Source organism: Hyperoodon ampullatus (genome assembly GCF_949752795.1).
Source record: "Hyperoodon ampullatus genome assembly, chromosome: 8".
Classification (NCBI taxonomy): Eukaryota; Metazoa; Chordata; class Mammalia; order Artiodactyla; family Ziphiidae; genus Hyperoodon; species Hyperoodon ampullatus.
Window position 1 is genome coordinate 19,775,982 of NC_136921.1, and position 18,190 is coordinate 19,794,171.

Genomic DNA, 18,190 nt, shown 5'->3' on the forward strand with positions numbered 1-18,190 from the left:
ACTGAGTCTTGGGGAGGTAGATCCAGTTCAGAGTACAAGGTTTAGTCAGGAGCCTGACTGGAAGCCCATCCTACAATGGTGGCTGCTCCTGAAACCCGCCCTCCAGGCCACCAGAGTCTGCATACCCTAGCGACCTGTGAGCCAGACCCCGAACACCGGAGAGCGTGATGGGGGAACCACAGCTCCTTCCACCCTCCCCTTGGATTGCGTCCTTTGATATATGGACCCGGACAGGCAACAGCAAATGGGATTATCTGGGCTCCTTTACTGCAGCCATGGGAAATTCACAAAGTTCATAAAACCTCTCACCTCACAGGGAGACAAGAGCTGAAGGGGTAACATCCATGAGAGAGAAGTCTAGAAGGTTGAACAAGTAGTGATGTGAGGTCAGAATAGGAAGACCTAGGGCTACTGGCTGGGTGGGTATATGAAAGGAGAAATGGTCTGGAGGTGGGGATGCCCCCAAGACTAGGACGACGGGAAATGGGTTCAGCATGTCATGGCCTCTGCCTGCTTATCTACTGAGGAGGTCTGAAGGCTTCTGAAAGCGACTCCTCAGGACAGGGGGTTGGGGAGGCGGGAGGGTGAGACCTGAGGAAATAAGGACCCTCAGAGCAACCTCCTCAGTTATGCAGAGAGCAAGGGACGTCAGGCCCGAATATGTTCAGTATGTTTTCTCCTCTTGAGCCGTAACTCAGTCACCGCACCAAGGCCTAAAACAAACCACACATGGCTCTCTAAAAGGAGAAACCAAACCCTGCTTTGTAAGGCTGAGCGGCCATCATTGGCTTCTCCACTGAGATATGAGGTGCCAGCCAGTGAACCTTCCTCTCCTTGTACCCCTCCCCACCACCCCTCCAGTCCGCCAGACACCCCCCTCTACAACTCAACCACTTCAAAAAATACTCTGAGGAGGGGCGAGATGGAGGGGTGGGAGCTCAGGCTGGCTGGCCAGCCGGTTCCCATGAGGTAGCTAACGATGGTGCGCCTGGGCAGGGGCTGGTGGAGACAGGCCCGTCACAGGCTCACAGCAGATAGGAGGGAGTCACCAGCTGACTGGGAGGTGGGGGAGGCAGAAAGCCTCGAAGTCTGCCCAGAGTACTCGATCAAGGGTAACGTCTGGGTGGAGAGGCTGGGCTCTTTGCTGGTGTCCTCACTGTCCTTTGAGGAACTGGGTTTCCTGGGGAAAGGGGAAAGGCTAGCTTGGGTCTTCGTGGGCTTGGGCATGGTCCCATCTTCAGAGAGTGGTATGCTTCCCTTGGAGGAGTCATGTTTTCTGAAGGGAACAGAGGGAGGAAGAAATGGCTGAGACATTGTGTAGCTGAGACTTGAACCCACGATCTGCTACCTTCAGAGTCGAGAGCAGGCATTCACCGTATTCATTTCAGTATGGCTGAAAGTGGCTGCTTTTGTGGATGAGTCTGTGCTCCAGCCCAGCTTTACTGGGCATGTCAAGAGCCACCAGGAAGAAGATACTGTGGCTGCATATTCTGATATTCCCACCAACCCGCAACTGGAGAACGCTGATCTCATTATACTCTGGGAAGAGAGGGAGGAGGAAAACTCCCCAAATTCACACTCAACACCCTTCCCTTGCCCAGGCAGCACTCACCCCAGCTTGCCAGTCTCCGATTTGGAGAAATCACTGAATGTCACATCACCCTTTGGGACAGTCAGAATTGATGTCGGGAGAGTCCACTAAAAGCAAAGGAAGCAATGAGGCCAAAGGGCGAGGTAGAGGTCAGGGGAGAGTGTCTGGGTCTTAGGACTCTTTCCCAGCTCTACCTGAGTGATCAAAGGGCTCTTCCCTTCCCTACCCTGCAGGAATGGGCCCATATGGGGAGAAGTCTTGGTCCTCTCTTGATTCAGATAAGAAGTTGAGGCTACAAAGCACCTGATCCTTGAAAGAAAGGCATCCAGGGAATCTTGGAGGCAATTATTCCCTTGAAAGGGAAGGGTCCTGAGACACAGAGACCTGCAGAACCTTGGGAAGAAGTGAGAGGGTCTGGACCTACACCCAACCCATGCTGCACTCTTAAGGTGGAAGAGGGAGGGGCCTGAGGTAGGACTGTCCCCCTTCACCCCAATAGCACTACTCACCACTGGAGCAGAATCAGAGATGGCTCCTGTGTGGAACCCTTTGTAGCACCAACTCCGAAGCAGATCTACTCCTAGGACAAGATTAACAAGGGTGGGACTTAAGAGGGTGGAATCAACTGGCCTATTCTTCTTGCCACAGAGGCCCACTTCTTGGTCAATTGGGATTTAATCTCTCATTAAACATGGCATGTGGGCAGGGAGGACACATCACCTTTGAGCTTGTTGCCATGGTACTTCTGTTCCCACTGGGTGGTGAGAATGTTGAAATATCGTGGCTGCTCAAAAAAGCGGAGATAGCGAGAAGAGATTCGAGAAGGAAAAATTCGTTCAAATTGACCACGGCGAGAAAACTCATCCTCCATCTCAACCAGAACCCGAACATCATCTGGCGTCAGGACATCCAGCACAGATGAATAGAAGTCCTGTGGCCCAAGGAACAGGGGGGAAAAGGGTATGACAAAGAGTGTAAGCCAGGGCTTCCCTGATGGCGCAGTGGTTGAGAGTCCGCCTGCCGATGCAGGGGACACGGGTTCGTGCCCCGGTCCGGGAAGATCCCACATGCCGCGGAGCGGCTGGGCCCGTGAGCCATGGCCACTGAGCCTGCGCGTCCGGAGCCTGTGCTCCGCAACGGGAGAGGCCACAACAGTGAGAGGCCCGCGTACCGCAAAAAAAAAAAAAAAAAAAAAAAAGAGTGTAAGCCAGAGGCAGAGAATCAAAAAGTTGGGGGATGGGGAGTACAGCTCTGGGGTCCTAAGGCTCCAGGACCAAAGGACCACCAAGGCAGTCTGGTGGGCCCACTCTGGACCTCATCTATTCCCAAGTCTGCTGAGCTTATTCGGGGGATGAAGAGACTCTTGGCTGGGGTGAGGGGAGACAGGGGGCACAGAGGTTAAGTGATTTGTTGGATGAAGTCAAGAGCAGAATCCAGATTTGGCCACAGTCTTGTGTCTGCCACACTTTCATCTGACTCCCTCATCTGCTCTGAGAAAGTCAAGGCTTCCAGGAGCTCAGTGCCCCTCAGGGAAAGAAACCCAAGGGTCTACAGCTCTACAAGAAGGGTGGGCTGATATAGCACTTTGCTAAGAGCAGTGGTTGTTGAACATGTGATAAGGGCCATCAACTCTCTCCGGAATGACATACATTCCAACAAATCCTTGCACACCAGGGGATGTAGGAAACCCTGCCCTAGAGGGAAGAAAAACTGCTTGCCTTGGGGCTCCACAGGTTTGACCAGGGAAGCTTTCTGCTAGCACTGGGGTGAAGGCAATTTCCTACCTGATCAGGAATTTTCTGGGTCAGGTAATAGGCTTTCTTCATCTTCTGTGCAGTGAAGTACTCTGGGGCCATTCGACATCTGTCCCTGGGGGAGCTGGGCAGGCTAAGGCAGAGGGTGGAAAGGGGGCAAAGGGTAAGGTCAGCAGCTTCACATCGTGAGGACATGTAGAGAGAGGGTCCAGCCCAGGAAGACACCCTCCTCAAGAGAAGACAAAGAAGGATGGACAGAAGTTCGTTACGTGAGTAAATCAGACTGCAATGCACTGCATTCCGGTAGCCTGAGACTCAAAGATGAAGTACCATGTAAGAACTAAAAGAGTACAAAGCACCCTCTTTAAGTTGTATTTAAATGATAAAAAAGGAGGACCATGGAGCAATCACTGTATATATTTCAGTTTAGTTTAATTTAGTGAACACTTACTATAATAAATATCCAGCTTGGCCCTACTGGCTCTGTGATCCTGGACAAATTCCCTGACCTCCCCGCACCTCAGTTTCATCATCCACATTACAACAATTCCTGCTGAGACAGACACAAAGATGGCCTCCAAGAAGCTCACAGGGGGCTTCCCTGGTGGCGCAGTGGTTGAGAGTCCGCCTGCCAATGCAGGGGACACGGGTTCGTGCCCCGGTCCAGGAAGATCCCACATGCCGCGGAGCGGCTAGGCCCGTGAGCCATGGCCGCTGAGCCTGCGCGTCCGGAGCCTGTGCTCCACAACGGGAGAGGCCACAAAAGTGAGAGGCCCGCATACAAAAAAAAAAAAGAAGCTCACAGGATGGCATGTGTCAAATGACAAATAACTATAGCACAGAGCCAAATATAAGTCCACAAGGTACAGTGGGGAAAAGCACGTTTTGTTACCAAAAACGTGAGCTCCCTTTCCTCAAGAGTGGTTCTGAGTGCTTTGGGGGTGTGGAGGAGAGAGCCCACATTGAGCTGGTTTCATGAAGATGCCGCCTTCAGCTAGGCTTTGATGGATGGGTGAGGTTGAAACAGGGAGGTCTTGCTGAGTGGAAGGAGGAAGAAATCCCATGAGCAGAGGAGGGGACACCACAGGGGAACAATGAGAAGCGGCGAACATTTCAGAGAGGAGACTAGACTAACTGATCCTTAAGGATTCTTCCAACCTTGAGGTTCTATGAGCAATCCAGTTTCTCAGAGCACAGGAGCTGGGAAGAGGAATTAAGGGAGGGGTGCCTGGGAAAAAGAGGCTGGGGCCTTGAATGTCTGCTTGAGGAATTTTTTTTTTTTTTGGCTGTGCCGCGCGGCTGGTGGGATCGTAGTTCCCCGACCAGGGACTGAACCCAGGCCCTCAGCAGTGAAAGCGTGGAGTCTTAACCACTAGACTGCCAGGGAATCCCCTGCTTGAGGAATTTAAAGCTGATCCCCCAGGCTCTGTGGGGATTCCTGGGCAGGGGAGCAATTAAGCAAACAGGCTTTTAGGGGCACTGACATGGCAGTGGTGTGTGAGTAGATTGCAGGGGCAGACCGAGCAGCAGGGGAGACCAAGCAGGAGGGAGCGCCCAGACACCACCCCTTCCCAGAGTCCCTGTGGGGCTGCTCATGCTGCCAGCCAAGCTGCAGCCAAGCAAGGAGGCTGACCTGGTGGTGGAGCTGCTGGAGCTGCTGGAGCTGGAAGCGATATCCTCTGTGCTGGGCAGAACAAAGCCTGCCAGGTTCAGAAGGTCACGGATCATCTGGCCTTTGATGCTGATGTCCAGTGGAGAGCTGGAGTGAAGGCTTCAGGGAAAGGATCCAAAGAGTGGTAAAAGCAGATGCCCAAACTGTTTCCAGTCACAAGTCCCAGTCATTGCCAGCCCCATTTACATCCAAACTCATGAGCACCATCACGGGGGTCTTCTTGCCCCACGGATAGTGAATAACCTCACACAGGGTGGTTCCCACCCATGACCTTGCTAGGGAAAAGCATGCAGTAGGCATTAAGTTTAAAAGAGTAACCTTTAACAATCTGTCTCCAATGTCAGAGAACCTTGAGATAATGGCAAAGAATAAAGGAATGCGTAAACAGACCATGAAGGGAAAACACATATTCTAGTGAAGGAAAGGTTTTCCCAAAGTCAGCAAGACTGGAGCAGAAACAGGATCTTGAGGACACAGAAAGGTTTCTACTGTGAGTGCCCTGAGAATACCTACCTTGGGGAGATGTTGACTTCCAGGACCCAGGGCTTGAGGTTCTCATCCAGCATGATGTCGAAACCGAAGAGCTCGTGGCAGCTGTAGGGCCGCCGCACGTACATCTTCAGCAGGCTGGTCACATAGGGTTCTGACCTAGTCACAGGGAGGAGAAAGTATTCAGCTCAGCTCCTCCCAAAGGCTCTACCTAGAGCTGCCCTGCCAATGGAGTGGCTCAGAGATGGGAGAACAGAAGCAACCCAGGAAAAGAAGCTCTCAAGAGATGTCTGTGATCTGGAGCCAGCTTCTGGGGATGAAGTTCAGTAGAAGAGCAGAATTGAAGTCTATCCATTCCTTCCGAAACCCTGTCCTCAGAGACGGAAACACAGCATGGTCAAAAGTCTGGAGCACAGCAGGGTGGAGGCCCACAAGAAAAGGGGGGGTTCAGTGGCAGGCCCCACACCCAGGGTGGCAGTGTGACTCACGAGATGATCGTTTTGACAACAACGTCCTTTATCTTCTCCCAGATGGCATCACTGTTGACTCCCTTCTGGCTCAGGTAGCTCCATAAAGCCTTCAGTGCCCTGTAAGGCAGGAGAGAAGGAGGGAGAATTTAGGGTTGTATTCTATGAATGAGCAATGAAGAAAAGAGAAAGAAAAAGGAATGAGAGGCCCAAAGGTATCTTCTTCATATATCTTCTTTTGATGTTTTGAATTAAGACAGAAATGAGTTGGATGCAAACAGGCCAATTCTGAATTGCCAAGTGTTTATATAATCTCTGGGTCTTACATTAATCCTCCACTCACCATCCCCCCGAAACCTCCCCAAACCCCAGAACCCTGTGCTCCTCTAGGCCTCCACTTGATGGCGACACTGTCTGGGTACCATTTGTGGCCCTGGCAGGCCGTTTCATCTTCATTGGCCTGGTACTCAGCATTCTTTTTATTGACACTGTAGTTGGTCAGGTGCATGAACTTGTTGCCAAGGCTCTTCATGGAAGGGGAATACCTGGAAGTGAGGGGAAAGGCAGAGGTGAGATGGTGAGATGGCATATAGATAACGGTCCAAACATTTCCCCATATCCTGAGGAGGCAAAGGACAAGTGGACAGATCTTCTCAGACGCACAAGGATCTGAGAAGTACACCTACTGGTAAGGTTTCCAAAACACCACAGATAAACTCATCTCCCAGTTTATCCCACCTCAGTCCTGCAGGAAGACCCTCCCTATTCAGTGCAGCAGAGGACCTCCTATTTCCCCTTCCACATATAACTGTGATTTATAGTAACACGTATACATATCGGTCTCTGCCCCTGACACAGAGCTCCTAAAACCTTTGTAAATTCCTAAGTGGTAAGAGTACAAGGAGCACCTTTGTTCTCAGATTTGGTCTTTGACCCCAGTTCCTGACACAGAGCTCCTGAAACTGTTATAATTTCCTGGGTGATAGGAGCGGCTTTTGTTCTAATGAGGCGACACTGGGTAAGCTCCTGGATGGCTTCTGGATGAGGGAAAGTCACTGGAAAGACCAAGCCATGATTGGACAGCTGGAAGTTTCAACTCCCCCCACTCAACTCCCATTCTCTTAAAAAGGGAGAAGGGTTGAAAATGGAGTTAATGATCGATCATGCCTAAGTGATGAAGCCTCCATAAAAATCCCCAAAATATGAGGCTCAGAGAGCTTCCGGGTGGGTAAACCTCTGGAGGTGCTGCGAGAGCAGCCAGCCCAGAGAGGGCATAGAAGCTCCGTGCCTCTTCCTACATACCTTGCCCTGTGCATCTCTTCCATCTGGCTGTGCTTCTGTACCCTTTATCACATCCATCTTTCATAAATCAGTAAACATAAGTAAACTGTTTTCCTGAGTTGAGTGAGCTGCTCTAGCAAATTAATCAAATTGATACCCCTCAGCCCCGGCCCCAAGGAGGGGGTCATGGGAACCTCTGATTTATAGCCAATTGGTCAGAAACACATGCGGCACCCTGCACTTGCAACTGGCATCTGAGGTGGTGTAGGGAGGGGCAGCCTGATGAGACTGAGCCCTTAACCTGTGGGATCTGATGCTACCTCCAGGTAGATAGTGTCAGAATCGAGTTCAATTGTAGGACACTCACCTGGTGTTGTGTAGAACTGCTTCGTGTGGGGGAAAAAACCCCACACATTTGGTGACCAGAAGTGTCAGAAGTGAAGTGTTTGATGTAAAAGTAAAGGAGACACACGGGAGAAAAGGAAGACTAGGTTTTCCCAAAGGCACCCTACCTTCTCCTCTGCTAACAAAAACTACCAAAATATAGGTTATTTTCCTGTTTGGTGTCCTCTGGCTTCCCTCCCTGGAGGGAAAGCAAATCCCCAAAGCTGTCAGGATGAGGCCTCACCACTACCACATACTTGCAACTGGCAAAGCGGACGAGTCCATCTGAAAAGAGGTAAATCCGCAGAGGATCATAGGAGGTGACGTAAACATAGATTCGCAGATCGAACTTGCTGCCGCTGATGAGGTAGGGTTTGTGGAGATACCTACACAGGGAAAGGCCAGCTTCAGGGACAGGACAGATGAGATAGGGCTTGGTAGGTAACTGAGTCATGGCAAAAGCCAGCTAACGGTCTCCAGGACAAAGACCTTTAAACAGCTAGCTGAGGAAGTTTTTTGGCTGGGAGGACAAAGGACAAAAGAACATCATGAAAAGGGAACCTCCAGGCTGAGAAGGTGGGAAACGGGGAGCGGGATCTGAGCTGGAGACCGGCTCACCTCTGTACCAGAAGGGGTCTTCGCTTGGGGAGCTGACTCCACTTGTGAATGACCTGGATGCCAATGCCTCGAGCAGATGCTGGCTAGAGGTCAAGGGGAGAGGAGAGGAGCTGTTTACCTGGCCAGACACTCCGCTGTTCCCACTCTCAGGCCCTGGCCTGCCACCTGCCGGGATCCACTCACTGGTTTAACAATCCACTTTTGGCGGCTGCTGCTCTCCCAGGCTTTGCGCAGAAGCTTGGCATCCTGGGGCAGGATGAAGGACTGGGGGAAGAAACTGAACTCCTTCTTGCCAAACCGGCTCTGCATGCGGGACAGGTTCCGCCACAGTCGGTCCTTTCGCCCAATCTGGAATGAACCTGGGAAGTGGTTTAGCTACAGAAGGGACAAAGGGTGAGAGCAGGGAGAGAGAGAGTCCAGGTGAGACCACAAGGAAGACAGCAAGATTCACTGCACCATTTCAACATTCAAAGCTCCTGTTCCATCTGATTATCACCATCCAAAGGTCCTTAAGTATTCAGCTGCTGAACATTCACCAAAAAGTGATTAAAACACAAACACAACAAAATGGAGTGCCCTTTAGGAGTCTACAGTTCACGACATAAAATAGTAACTAAGACAGACATAATATTCACCTTAAGAGCAAAGAAAAAGCTGTTAAGTCTTTTTCCATGCCTGTAGGACAAAGACAGGAAACTACCTGGCTTTCCTGGGGAAAAGGGACTATTCATTCCAGCATGAGACCAAAGTCCTCTTTACACATATTCAGCTTGGAGGAATGGAGGCAATGCGCAGCGGTTACAGGAGAAACATAATAAACTGAAAACTGACACTGCATCTCAAGACACTAGAGGAAAAAGTGTCTTTTAGAGGCTGCAACTGTCTAAGACACTGCAGCTGAACTACTACTAGACGTGCGCGATCTGCTGGGGGCTCGCCCTGAACCTGCCTCCTACACTTCCTCCACTCCACTATGAACCCTCCTGACTTCTCCATGGTCATCCTCCTCTTCCCCCACTTCCAATACCAGCCTCCTCCTGCCCAGTCCAGAGTCCAGGGGAAGAATGGCTCAGAAAGGGCCCCTACCTTCTGATGTTCCTGAATGGATCGGAAACTAGGAGACTTCATGTGGTGACCCCAGCAGCCCAGCCAGTCATCATTCCCTACAGAAGGCACATCAGGAAGTCAGTCCTGCTGGCAGAGAGAGGCTCAGAGGCCCCAGAAATACCACTGGGCCTGGGCATAGCTCCCAGCCCCGGTTTTCTAAGAGTTGCCATGGAGCTGTCCTACATGAGGCCCTGGGGTCAGGACTAGAACAATGGGCCTCTGTTTTCCAATTCTGAGGAACAGACTCCAGCCCAGAGAGATTTCAAACCTATATCCTCCTATGAAGTTGGAAACTTCAGGACAGGGTCCCCACATAACAGGAGGTATCTAGGGCTCCGTTCCTGCCCAAAGCCCATCTGTTGGGGCAGAGGACAGGCTCGAAGTAAGGCAAGTGACTCACTCTTGCTGATTTTGAAGTGGGACCGTCCAATGGTCTGCTTGACAATGTTGGGGGTCACTGTGCTCATCTTCCACCGGAGCAGCTTCCTCTGCTCCCAGGGAAGTTTCTCCACTGGGGGAAAGCGGGGAGGTGGGGGGAGGGTGTGGAGAAGAGCAGGAAAGTCATGGTGAGAAGAGGTAAAAGATGGCACTGTTGCTCAGCCTTCCCTGGGTAGGCAAGTCACTAAGTATTGTTCCATATCAGAGTTTGAAAGGAGCACACTTTGGGGAAGAAAGGAGGCTGCACAGGAATGAGGAAAACAGAGAGGAGAGGCAGTTGAAAGGGGAAAGACGCAATGTTAGAGGGCAAGAATGATCATGAAATTATGGGGCTGAGAGGGTCAGCCAAAGGATGGACAAGATAAAGATCCCCCCACCAGACTGGTGAACCAGGCGGGGAACCAAGCACCAATACAGCCATTCTGGAAAGCCCCTTCCACCCTATTGCCACCCCCTCCCAACTTCGCTAGCATCCTTTCCCTGGGAGTTCTTCTGGGCTGACACTTGGCCAGGTTTACCTCTCTCATCCGGAGTGCCAAAATAGATGGTAGGGGGTACGTTGGGAAAGAGACTGTAGATGAGGGCTGGTCGGACAACTTTCTCATTGGAAAGGGGTTTGGTCAGAATCTCCATACAGTTCCTAAGATGAAAAACAGAAATGTGGTAGAGAAAGGGAAAGCCACAGCCCTGAGTGCTGTTACTATTACATATTTCTTTCAGGGTGCTATCTTTTACACTTTGATTCTACAAAAATAAGTGCTCAATAATTATTTTGCAAATATTAATCCATAAGGTGCTACGGCTAACCTACACACAGTCACACCATTAAAAATCACCTAAAGACAAAGTTTTCCAATACTTCATTCTATGAGACAACTCCAAAATTTCCTGTGACAAGCCACAGGCTGAGGAGGTTCCTGAAAAGAGTGGTTCTGAGAGCAGCAGGTAATGAGTTTGAGTGGATACTAGTAGAGGAATATACTACACTAAGACTAAGAGAAATAACAAGGAGAGAAAAAGAATGATATGGGTAACTAAAAAGGAGGAAAAGCAGAAAAGGTAGAAAAGAACTAAGAAGAGATATAGAGATTTTTAAAAAGGGGGAAAAAGGCAACAGAAAGAAAAGAAGTAGTGCTATTCCTAACTCATTTTACAGTTATCTGAAAATATATGGATGATTAATGCTCTTCTGTTTTGAAAATGATTCGTTAACATCAGATTTTTACTTAACAATGTGGTAACATATGTCTGAGAATCTGCGGCAGTGGGCCATGGGGTCCCTACTGTTACTCCAACAATGTCTTGGCCAAGGCTAGCTCAAGGAGTCTCAAAACAGTGAAAACCTCAACTATCTATTGACAGACCCAGACCATTTCTTCAAACAGCATTGAAAGTGGAGAGAGTAGTTATTACTCTCTATACTGAGCTATATGATCCACAAATATTTTTTAAGATTAATTTTTAGCTTATAAAGAGCCACTCTACTTGTTATTTTGCAGCACAACAGAAATAGGCACTGTATGTAAAACACTTCAGTGTTTCAAACCTTAGAGATTTTTAGTGCATTTTATTGGGTCAAGTTAAATATTAATTCCTAATTAAATAAATCCAATTAATTCAACTCTATTCCTCATTTCTACAATATTTTACTTTAAAGGCTTTTCATTTACTGAGTATCAGAATTTAAGATTGTTGAAAATCAAGGAGAATGAGTTAATGTTTAAAAACAAAGACAAGATAGGAATGCAAAATGGTACAGCCACTCTGGAAAACAGTTTTGGCAGTTTCTTAAAAAACTAAACATGTAGGATTTCCCTGGCGGTCTGGTGGTTAAGACTCTGTGCTCCCACTGCTGGGGGCTCAGGTTCAATCCTTGGTCAGGGAACTAAGATCCCACATGCTGTGTGGTACAGCCAAAAAAGAAAAAAATCAAACAAAAAAAACTAAACATGCAATTACCATAGAACCCAGCAATTATACTCCTGGGCATTTATCTCAGAGAGATGAAGACTTATGTTCACTCAAAAATATGTACACAATTGTTTAGAGCAGCTTTACTCGTAATAGTCAAAAACTGGAAACAAACAAAATATCCTTCAGCAGATGGCTGGTTAATCAAACTGTGGTCCATTGATACCATGGAACACTACTCAGCAATATAAAGGAATGAACTATGGATACATGCAACAACCTGGATGAACTTGCAAAGAATATGCTGAGTAAAAAAAGCTAATCTCAAAAGGCTATATACGGCTATCATTCCATTTGTATAACATTCTTGAAACAACAAAACTATCGTTGCTAGGGGTTAAGAAGGGGATGGGAGTAGGAAGGAAGGAAGTGCGCTCTCAGGACAACAGGAGGGATTCTTGCAGTGACGGAAATGTTTACATTTTCACTAATGTTAATGTCTTGATTGTACTAAATTGTACTATAGTTTTGCAAGATGTTACACAGGAGGGACTTCCCTGGTGGCACAGTGGTTAAGAATCCGCCTGCCAATGCAGGGGACACGGGTTCGAGCCCTGGTCCAGGAAGATCCCACATGCCATGGAGCAACTAAGCCCCTGCGCCACAACTACTGAGCCTGTGCTCTAGAGCCCGCAAGCCACAACTACTGAGCTCACGCACCACAACTACTGAAGCCCATGCACCTACAGCCAGGGCTCTGCAATGAGGGAAGCCACTGCAATGAGAAGCCCGCGCACCTCAGTGAAGAGTAGCCCGGCTCGCCGCAACTAGAGAAAGCCTGTGGGCGGCAATGAAGACCCAATGCAGCCAAAAAAAAAAAAAAAGATGTTACCACAGGGGGAAACTGAGTAAAGAATTCAGGGAATCTCTGTATTATTTCTTAAAACTGCATGGAAATCTACAAATGTCTCAAAAGTTTCATTAAAAAAAAAAAATCTGGGCTTCCCTGGTGGCGCAGTGGTTGGGAGTCCGCCTGCCGACGCAGGGGACGCGGGTTCGTGCCCCGGTCCGGGAGGATCCCACGTGCTGCGGAGCGGCTGGGCCCGTGGGCCATGGCCACTGGGCCTGCGCGTCCAGAGCCTGTGCTCCACAACGGGAGAGGCCACAACAGTGAGAAGCCCGCGTTTAAGAAAAAAAAAAAAAATCTTTGTTAGCTGCCTCTCAAGAGTACTGAACTTAACCTCAATGGGTCTGGCTTCTGGTTTAGCAGTGCTAGAAACCTTGACCTTGCAAATAGTTACTTAACTTCTCTGGTCCTCAATTTTCATGTCTGAAAAAAAGAGGCTGGACTTGATGATTGCCATCTCTAAATTTACACAATTCTTAGAAAAAGAATATGGAACAGGAAATGTAATAAACTATTGCTGAATAGAGAAGTAGAGGTAGTGTTTTCAATGATCTTTCTGTGACTGCAAAATTTTCTATAATATATAAATCTTTCATAATTGGGAAAAAATAAGATTTTGCAATCCAAAAATATTTCTGATTTTAGTCAAAATGCAAAGTAGTTTAGAATTCATCAGCCTCCATTTGCTTGAACTCATGTTTTAAGCTCCACATAGACTGTATATTTTGTAGAAGTTAAATTAATTAATGAGCAAATAATTAACAAACACCTTTTGTGAATTTTATCTTATAAATCAGAAAGGCTAAATAAAGGGCTGTTCAGCTGCCTTGAAGTAGGCCTGAAGATAAACCTAGATCGCCCTTAAGTGTGGAAAAGGGGTTCCAAGTCAATTAAATGTTAAATATATTTCTCTTCTGGAGAGTGGAGGTGCTTAGTCAACATCCAGTATATATGACCAGGAGTAGTTTTGCTTTTCTGAAAGAACAATGGGTTAGGCTTAAAGTAACAGAATTTATGCACCAGATTCAGGATACCTATGACAGGATTTCTACTAATCTTCACAGAAAGTCCCAATTCTGTCTCTCCACTTTCCAAACAACTCTCTCCACCTTGTTAGTTTGGGACTCTAAAGCTAGTACGGCCGCTGCACCATGTGAATGTGCACCATCACATTCAGAGATGCAGGCTGCCTTGTCCATACTAACCTTAGGTGAGGCTAACTTTTCCTCTTAGCTTCATCTAAGGCACAACTGACACAAAGGAAAGCAACCAGAGTCTGGGTGCTCCACATGCTAGGCAAGCCTCAACACATATGGCCAGATTTTAATTAAAATTAGAATAGAAATTTTGCTTTTTTTACATTTTCAGTAGAAGTTATTTTTTAAAAGAAAAAAACTTTAATGTTTAGTACTTTGTGAGGGTTCTTTTTCTTTTCTTTTTTTTAAAATTTATTTTATTTATTTTTGGCTGCATTGGGCCTTCATTGCTGCGCACGGGCTTTCTCTAGTTGTGGAGAGCGGGGGCTACTCTTCATTGAGGTGCATGGCCTTCTCATTGTGGTGGCTTCCCTTATTGCAGAGCGCGGGCTCTAGGGCACACGGGCTTCAGTAGTTGTAGCACGTGGGCTCAGTAGTTGTGGCCTAGTTGCTCTGCAGCATGTGGGATCTTCCCGGACCAGGGCTTGAACCCTCGTCCCCTGCACTGGCAGGCGGACTCTTAACCACTGTGCCACCAGGGAAGCCCATGAGGGTTCTTTTTAGTATCTAATAATAATTAATGAAGACAGAGCTTCATATTGAGACAAGGTTGGAAGTGATGAGGGAAACAAGGAAGATTATATTGAAGAATGTTAACTTTCTACCCAGAAAGGTGATCTATATGATCCTTAAGCAAGTTCTAAAACTCTTCAGCACAATGACATGTCCTCATTTACAGTCATTGCCTCTTAGTCCTGCATTCCTTCGTCTCCCTGGACTCCCCATCTCAGTTATACAGCATTCTACAACTATCTGTTTTACAAAAGAAGGATCTACGTTAAGAGACTGACTTCTTGGTTCCCTAGTTAGAGATGGGTATCACTCAGATTCCACAAAGGGCAGCCAACAAAATAATCTAGATTAAAGCTAGCGAATTTTAAATTCCATTTCTTATTACTAAGGTCAACATCAGTCTTATAAAACTAACCTCTGAAGGGAGCAGAAGGGCATTGCAAAAAGCTCCAATTCGCAGTGTATCTATCTCAGAACTGTTTCTGCCTGTGGGACACACTCATAATGCAAGGTGGCAATTACCCTCACGTGGGGAGCCTAACTAAGAATCTACCTCAAACAATATGGGTCTTCATTCATTAGTTATTAATTTTCTGAATACTTCTTGAGATTATTTGCTTTTTACCTGAACAATTTCTTGAAGCATAAAGACCAAACTTCAGCCTAAGAAACTTGGTACTGTTTTTAAGCCCCACTGATAAAATATGCTTCTGTTCCCTTCCACTGTTTCCTGATTGAAAACTAAAGTCCTAATGTAAAAATTTGGTAAAAATGAGTTAGGGTTAACAGGGCCATTAATTAATGACTTAGGTGATTAATCTCTTTATAATCTTAAAGAGATGGAAAATGGGCCTCTACCAATGATCTACACAGCCAGCACTCACCGAGAGATCACTGCTACTGACTCGCTGGGGGAAACAGCACTGCATGAGGAGCACTCTGAGTCTCCTGGGGGTGAAAAGCAGAGAAGTCCCAGCTAGGAGAGGCTGCCACACAAAGTCACCAAGCCCAGGCAGCTCTTCCTTGTACATCTTGGCTCAGCCTTCTTACAGAGACACAAGCACCCGCTGCTGCCTTGCATGGCCTCCCCGAAGCTCAACAGCAGCAGGGAGAAGGCAAAACTTGGGGGATGGGGGACTAGAGAGCAAGTCCCCCAAAAGCCACTACCGCCCTTAGACCCCCAAGGTGAATGATGAATGTAGGTGACAAAGTGAGTTAAGGATCTGGTACACAATTGTTAGTCCCCTTCCCTAGCGGTGGTGACCCATGCCCAGTTGGAGGTGAGAGGGTCCCCTACTCACCCTCCTCCTCTTCATTCTCATCATGGTTGCAGCAGTCTTCCAAACCATCTATTAGCTCTTCTTCCAGATCTTCAGCTTCAACCTGGTCTAGCTGGAGGTCAGTAGCTGAACTATAAGAAAGAATCATGCCCCTGGCCCAGCCAACTCCATAAGAGCGGTCACAGTTGGATTCTCATTCCTTCATCATCTCCCAATGTTTGTCTCTTCCCCAGTCACCAATCTGCTGGCCCTTGCCTGGGCCTTACAACTCATTCCTCTTGTCCTCAGAGCTTAGGTCTAGCCACAGTTCCTCAACCCTACATCCCTTATTCTGCAGAGAGGCACTATGTCTTCCATCTTCTTTGACGTCCCTCATAGCATATAAAAACAAATTTCTGAATACAAAACACCATCAATCAATGTGTGGTAATAGACATCAAAGGTCCCTAGTCTTCTCTCTGGGAACTCAGAACAAGGCTTTGGTGGACCACGGTTCCAGAGAAGTAACAAGGCACAAGAGAAGAGGCCAAGTATGTGTATGCCCTAACTCTGAAACGGCTGTCATACCAGGAATGACTGAGAACCTGATTTGGTTTGGAATTAAGTAGAGAAATCACAGTTCCCAACACATGGTGTTTGGAATTCTTATTTTTCCCTGGTTATAACCTAAAGCAAGGCTTAGCAAACTCTTCCTCTAAAGGACAAGACAGTAAATATTTTCAGTTTTGTGGGCCATTCAGTCTGTCACAACTACTCAACCCTACCGTTATAACAAAAAAGCAGCCACAGACAGTAGTAAATGAAGGAGTAAGGCTGCATTTCATTAAAACCTTATTTATAAAAGCAGGCAGAGGGTGGGATTTGGCCTGCAAAGTGTAGCTTGCTGACCTCTGACCTAAAGTGAAAACCAAAATTCTAGGGCAGTTAGGAAACAAAACCAACCTCCAGAGACAGACGGTCAGTGTCACCAAACATGTATACATTCTACTGCTTTAAATGAACCAAAAACTTTCTCCGACTTACCCAATATCCCTAGCAGGTGAGTCCAGCTTCCTGGCTTCCTTAGGCTCCTCCCTCCCAAGCTTGCCCAGATGGATGGAAGAGAGGCGGGTGGCCACCTCGGCCACGCCAAGGGGCTGAGGGGGAGAAGGCAGAGCTGGAGTTTTGTCTTCTCCAAGAGGTGGGGAGTCGATCGCAGATCCACAGGCAGGGCTGCAGCTGAGCCCACTGGCGTGTGAGGCAAGGAGGTGAATGCTGATGTGTTTGGTACAGAAGACTGTACTGTCCAGCTCCATGGTGTCCGAGGCTCCAGGGAGGACCCTACTGTCTGCTCCAGCATTCCCCTGAGGGAGCTGCTGGCCTACCACAGCTGGTTTCCACCACCTGTTCCTGTTGAGGACATCCCACTGCAAGCTGGGGTTCATGAAATAAGACTGTTCAAAATGGTAGCCTTGCCTTGGCTTCTTCTCAAAGCCTCTTGCAGTCAACTTCCTCACGGCCTCAGTGAACCGTACCTCCTCAGTCAGATTCTGGGAAACAGAGTCCCCATCCAGGCCATAGGGATGTGGCTCTGCCCCTGTGGCTAAGTTACTCCAGTTGTAGTGGGGAGAGGCAGCACTGGTGGTGGAAGCGTCTAAGGAACTGGGGGTAGACAGGGTGCTGTGGGAAGGGTCATCATCTAGGACAGTGCCACTGCTCTTGGGCACCTTGTGCTCAATAGGCTGGAGTGCACAGTCTCCCGTGCCCCCTGAATGATGCCAGGAGACAAGCTGGACCTTCGGTGAGGATACTGGCTTCAGGCCTTCTGTGGCCTGCAATAAAGGCACTTTAGTGCTATTTGGCTGCGTGAAGGAGTTGTTATTTAGCATGAGCTTGTAGGAACAGGAAGAAGAGGAGAGTGGAGATGGGGTCTTCCCTGAGATGGCAGAGGCCAGGCTCTTCCCTGAAGGATTTTCCCCAGCCGCTCCCAGTGAGAGGTATGGTTCTGTGGATGAGGATGCCATGGGGGAGACCTTGGAAGAAGTGGCCTTATTGGCAGTGAGTCTGATAGGGAGTCTCTTTTGAGGGAGAGAAAAAGGTCCTTTTTCTGACGGGCTTGAACGCAAGCAGAAAGACTCCAGCTGCTGGTATGGTCTGTGGCCGTAGTTGGAGCGGCGGTAGAGCAGGGTGCTGCTGAACAGGCCCGGGAGGGAGTGCAGGTAGCAGGAGTTGCTGTGGCCTGCAATGACAGCCGTGCTCCCAGAGCTACATAAAGTGCTGGGGCAAAAGAAGTATGCGGGCTGCAGTGGGACACCCAAGAGGCCTGGGCCCAACCCTGCTGAAAGTGTTCCCACGTGCTTCTTCTCCAGCTTCCAGATTGGCTTCACCTGCTGATGAGCCTGAGCCCAGACTTTGCCCTCAGAGGGTTTCTCAGGTGGCGGGGTAGGCACTGTGCCTGAGGGCCCACTCGGCTTAAAGCTGTTTCCCCGGCGGAGGCCAATAGTGTAGTGCTCTGTGCTTGCTGAGGCCATGAGGAGCCCACA

At 48.4% G+C, this 18,190-nt stretch overlaps 1 protein-coding gene across 1 annotated transcript; it reads right to left on the reverse strand.

Moving 5' to 3' along the window:
* Positions 1-1,017: 1,017 nt before the first annotated feature.
* Positions 1,018-18,178, reverse strand: TTLL4 (tubulin tyrosine ligase like 4; the record flags this gene model as incomplete). The annotated part of the gene is made up of 18 exons (XM_079710239.1): positions 1,018-1,276; positions 1,613-1,698; positions 2,101-2,171; positions 2,312-2,522; positions 3,376-3,478; positions 4,979-5,116; positions 5,531-5,665; positions 5,995-6,093; positions 6,396-6,518; positions 7,896-8,024; positions 8,257-8,339; positions 8,440-8,631; positions 9,343-9,419; positions 9,764-9,874; positions 10,320-10,441; positions 15,273-15,336; positions 15,690-15,799; positions 16,692-18,178. The coding sequence occupies 18 exons, from the start codon at positions 18,176-18,178 to the stop codon at positions 1,018-1,020; spliced, it is 3,600 nt and encodes a 1,199-aa protein (XP_079566365.1).
* Positions 18,179-18,190: the final 12 nt, after the last annotated feature.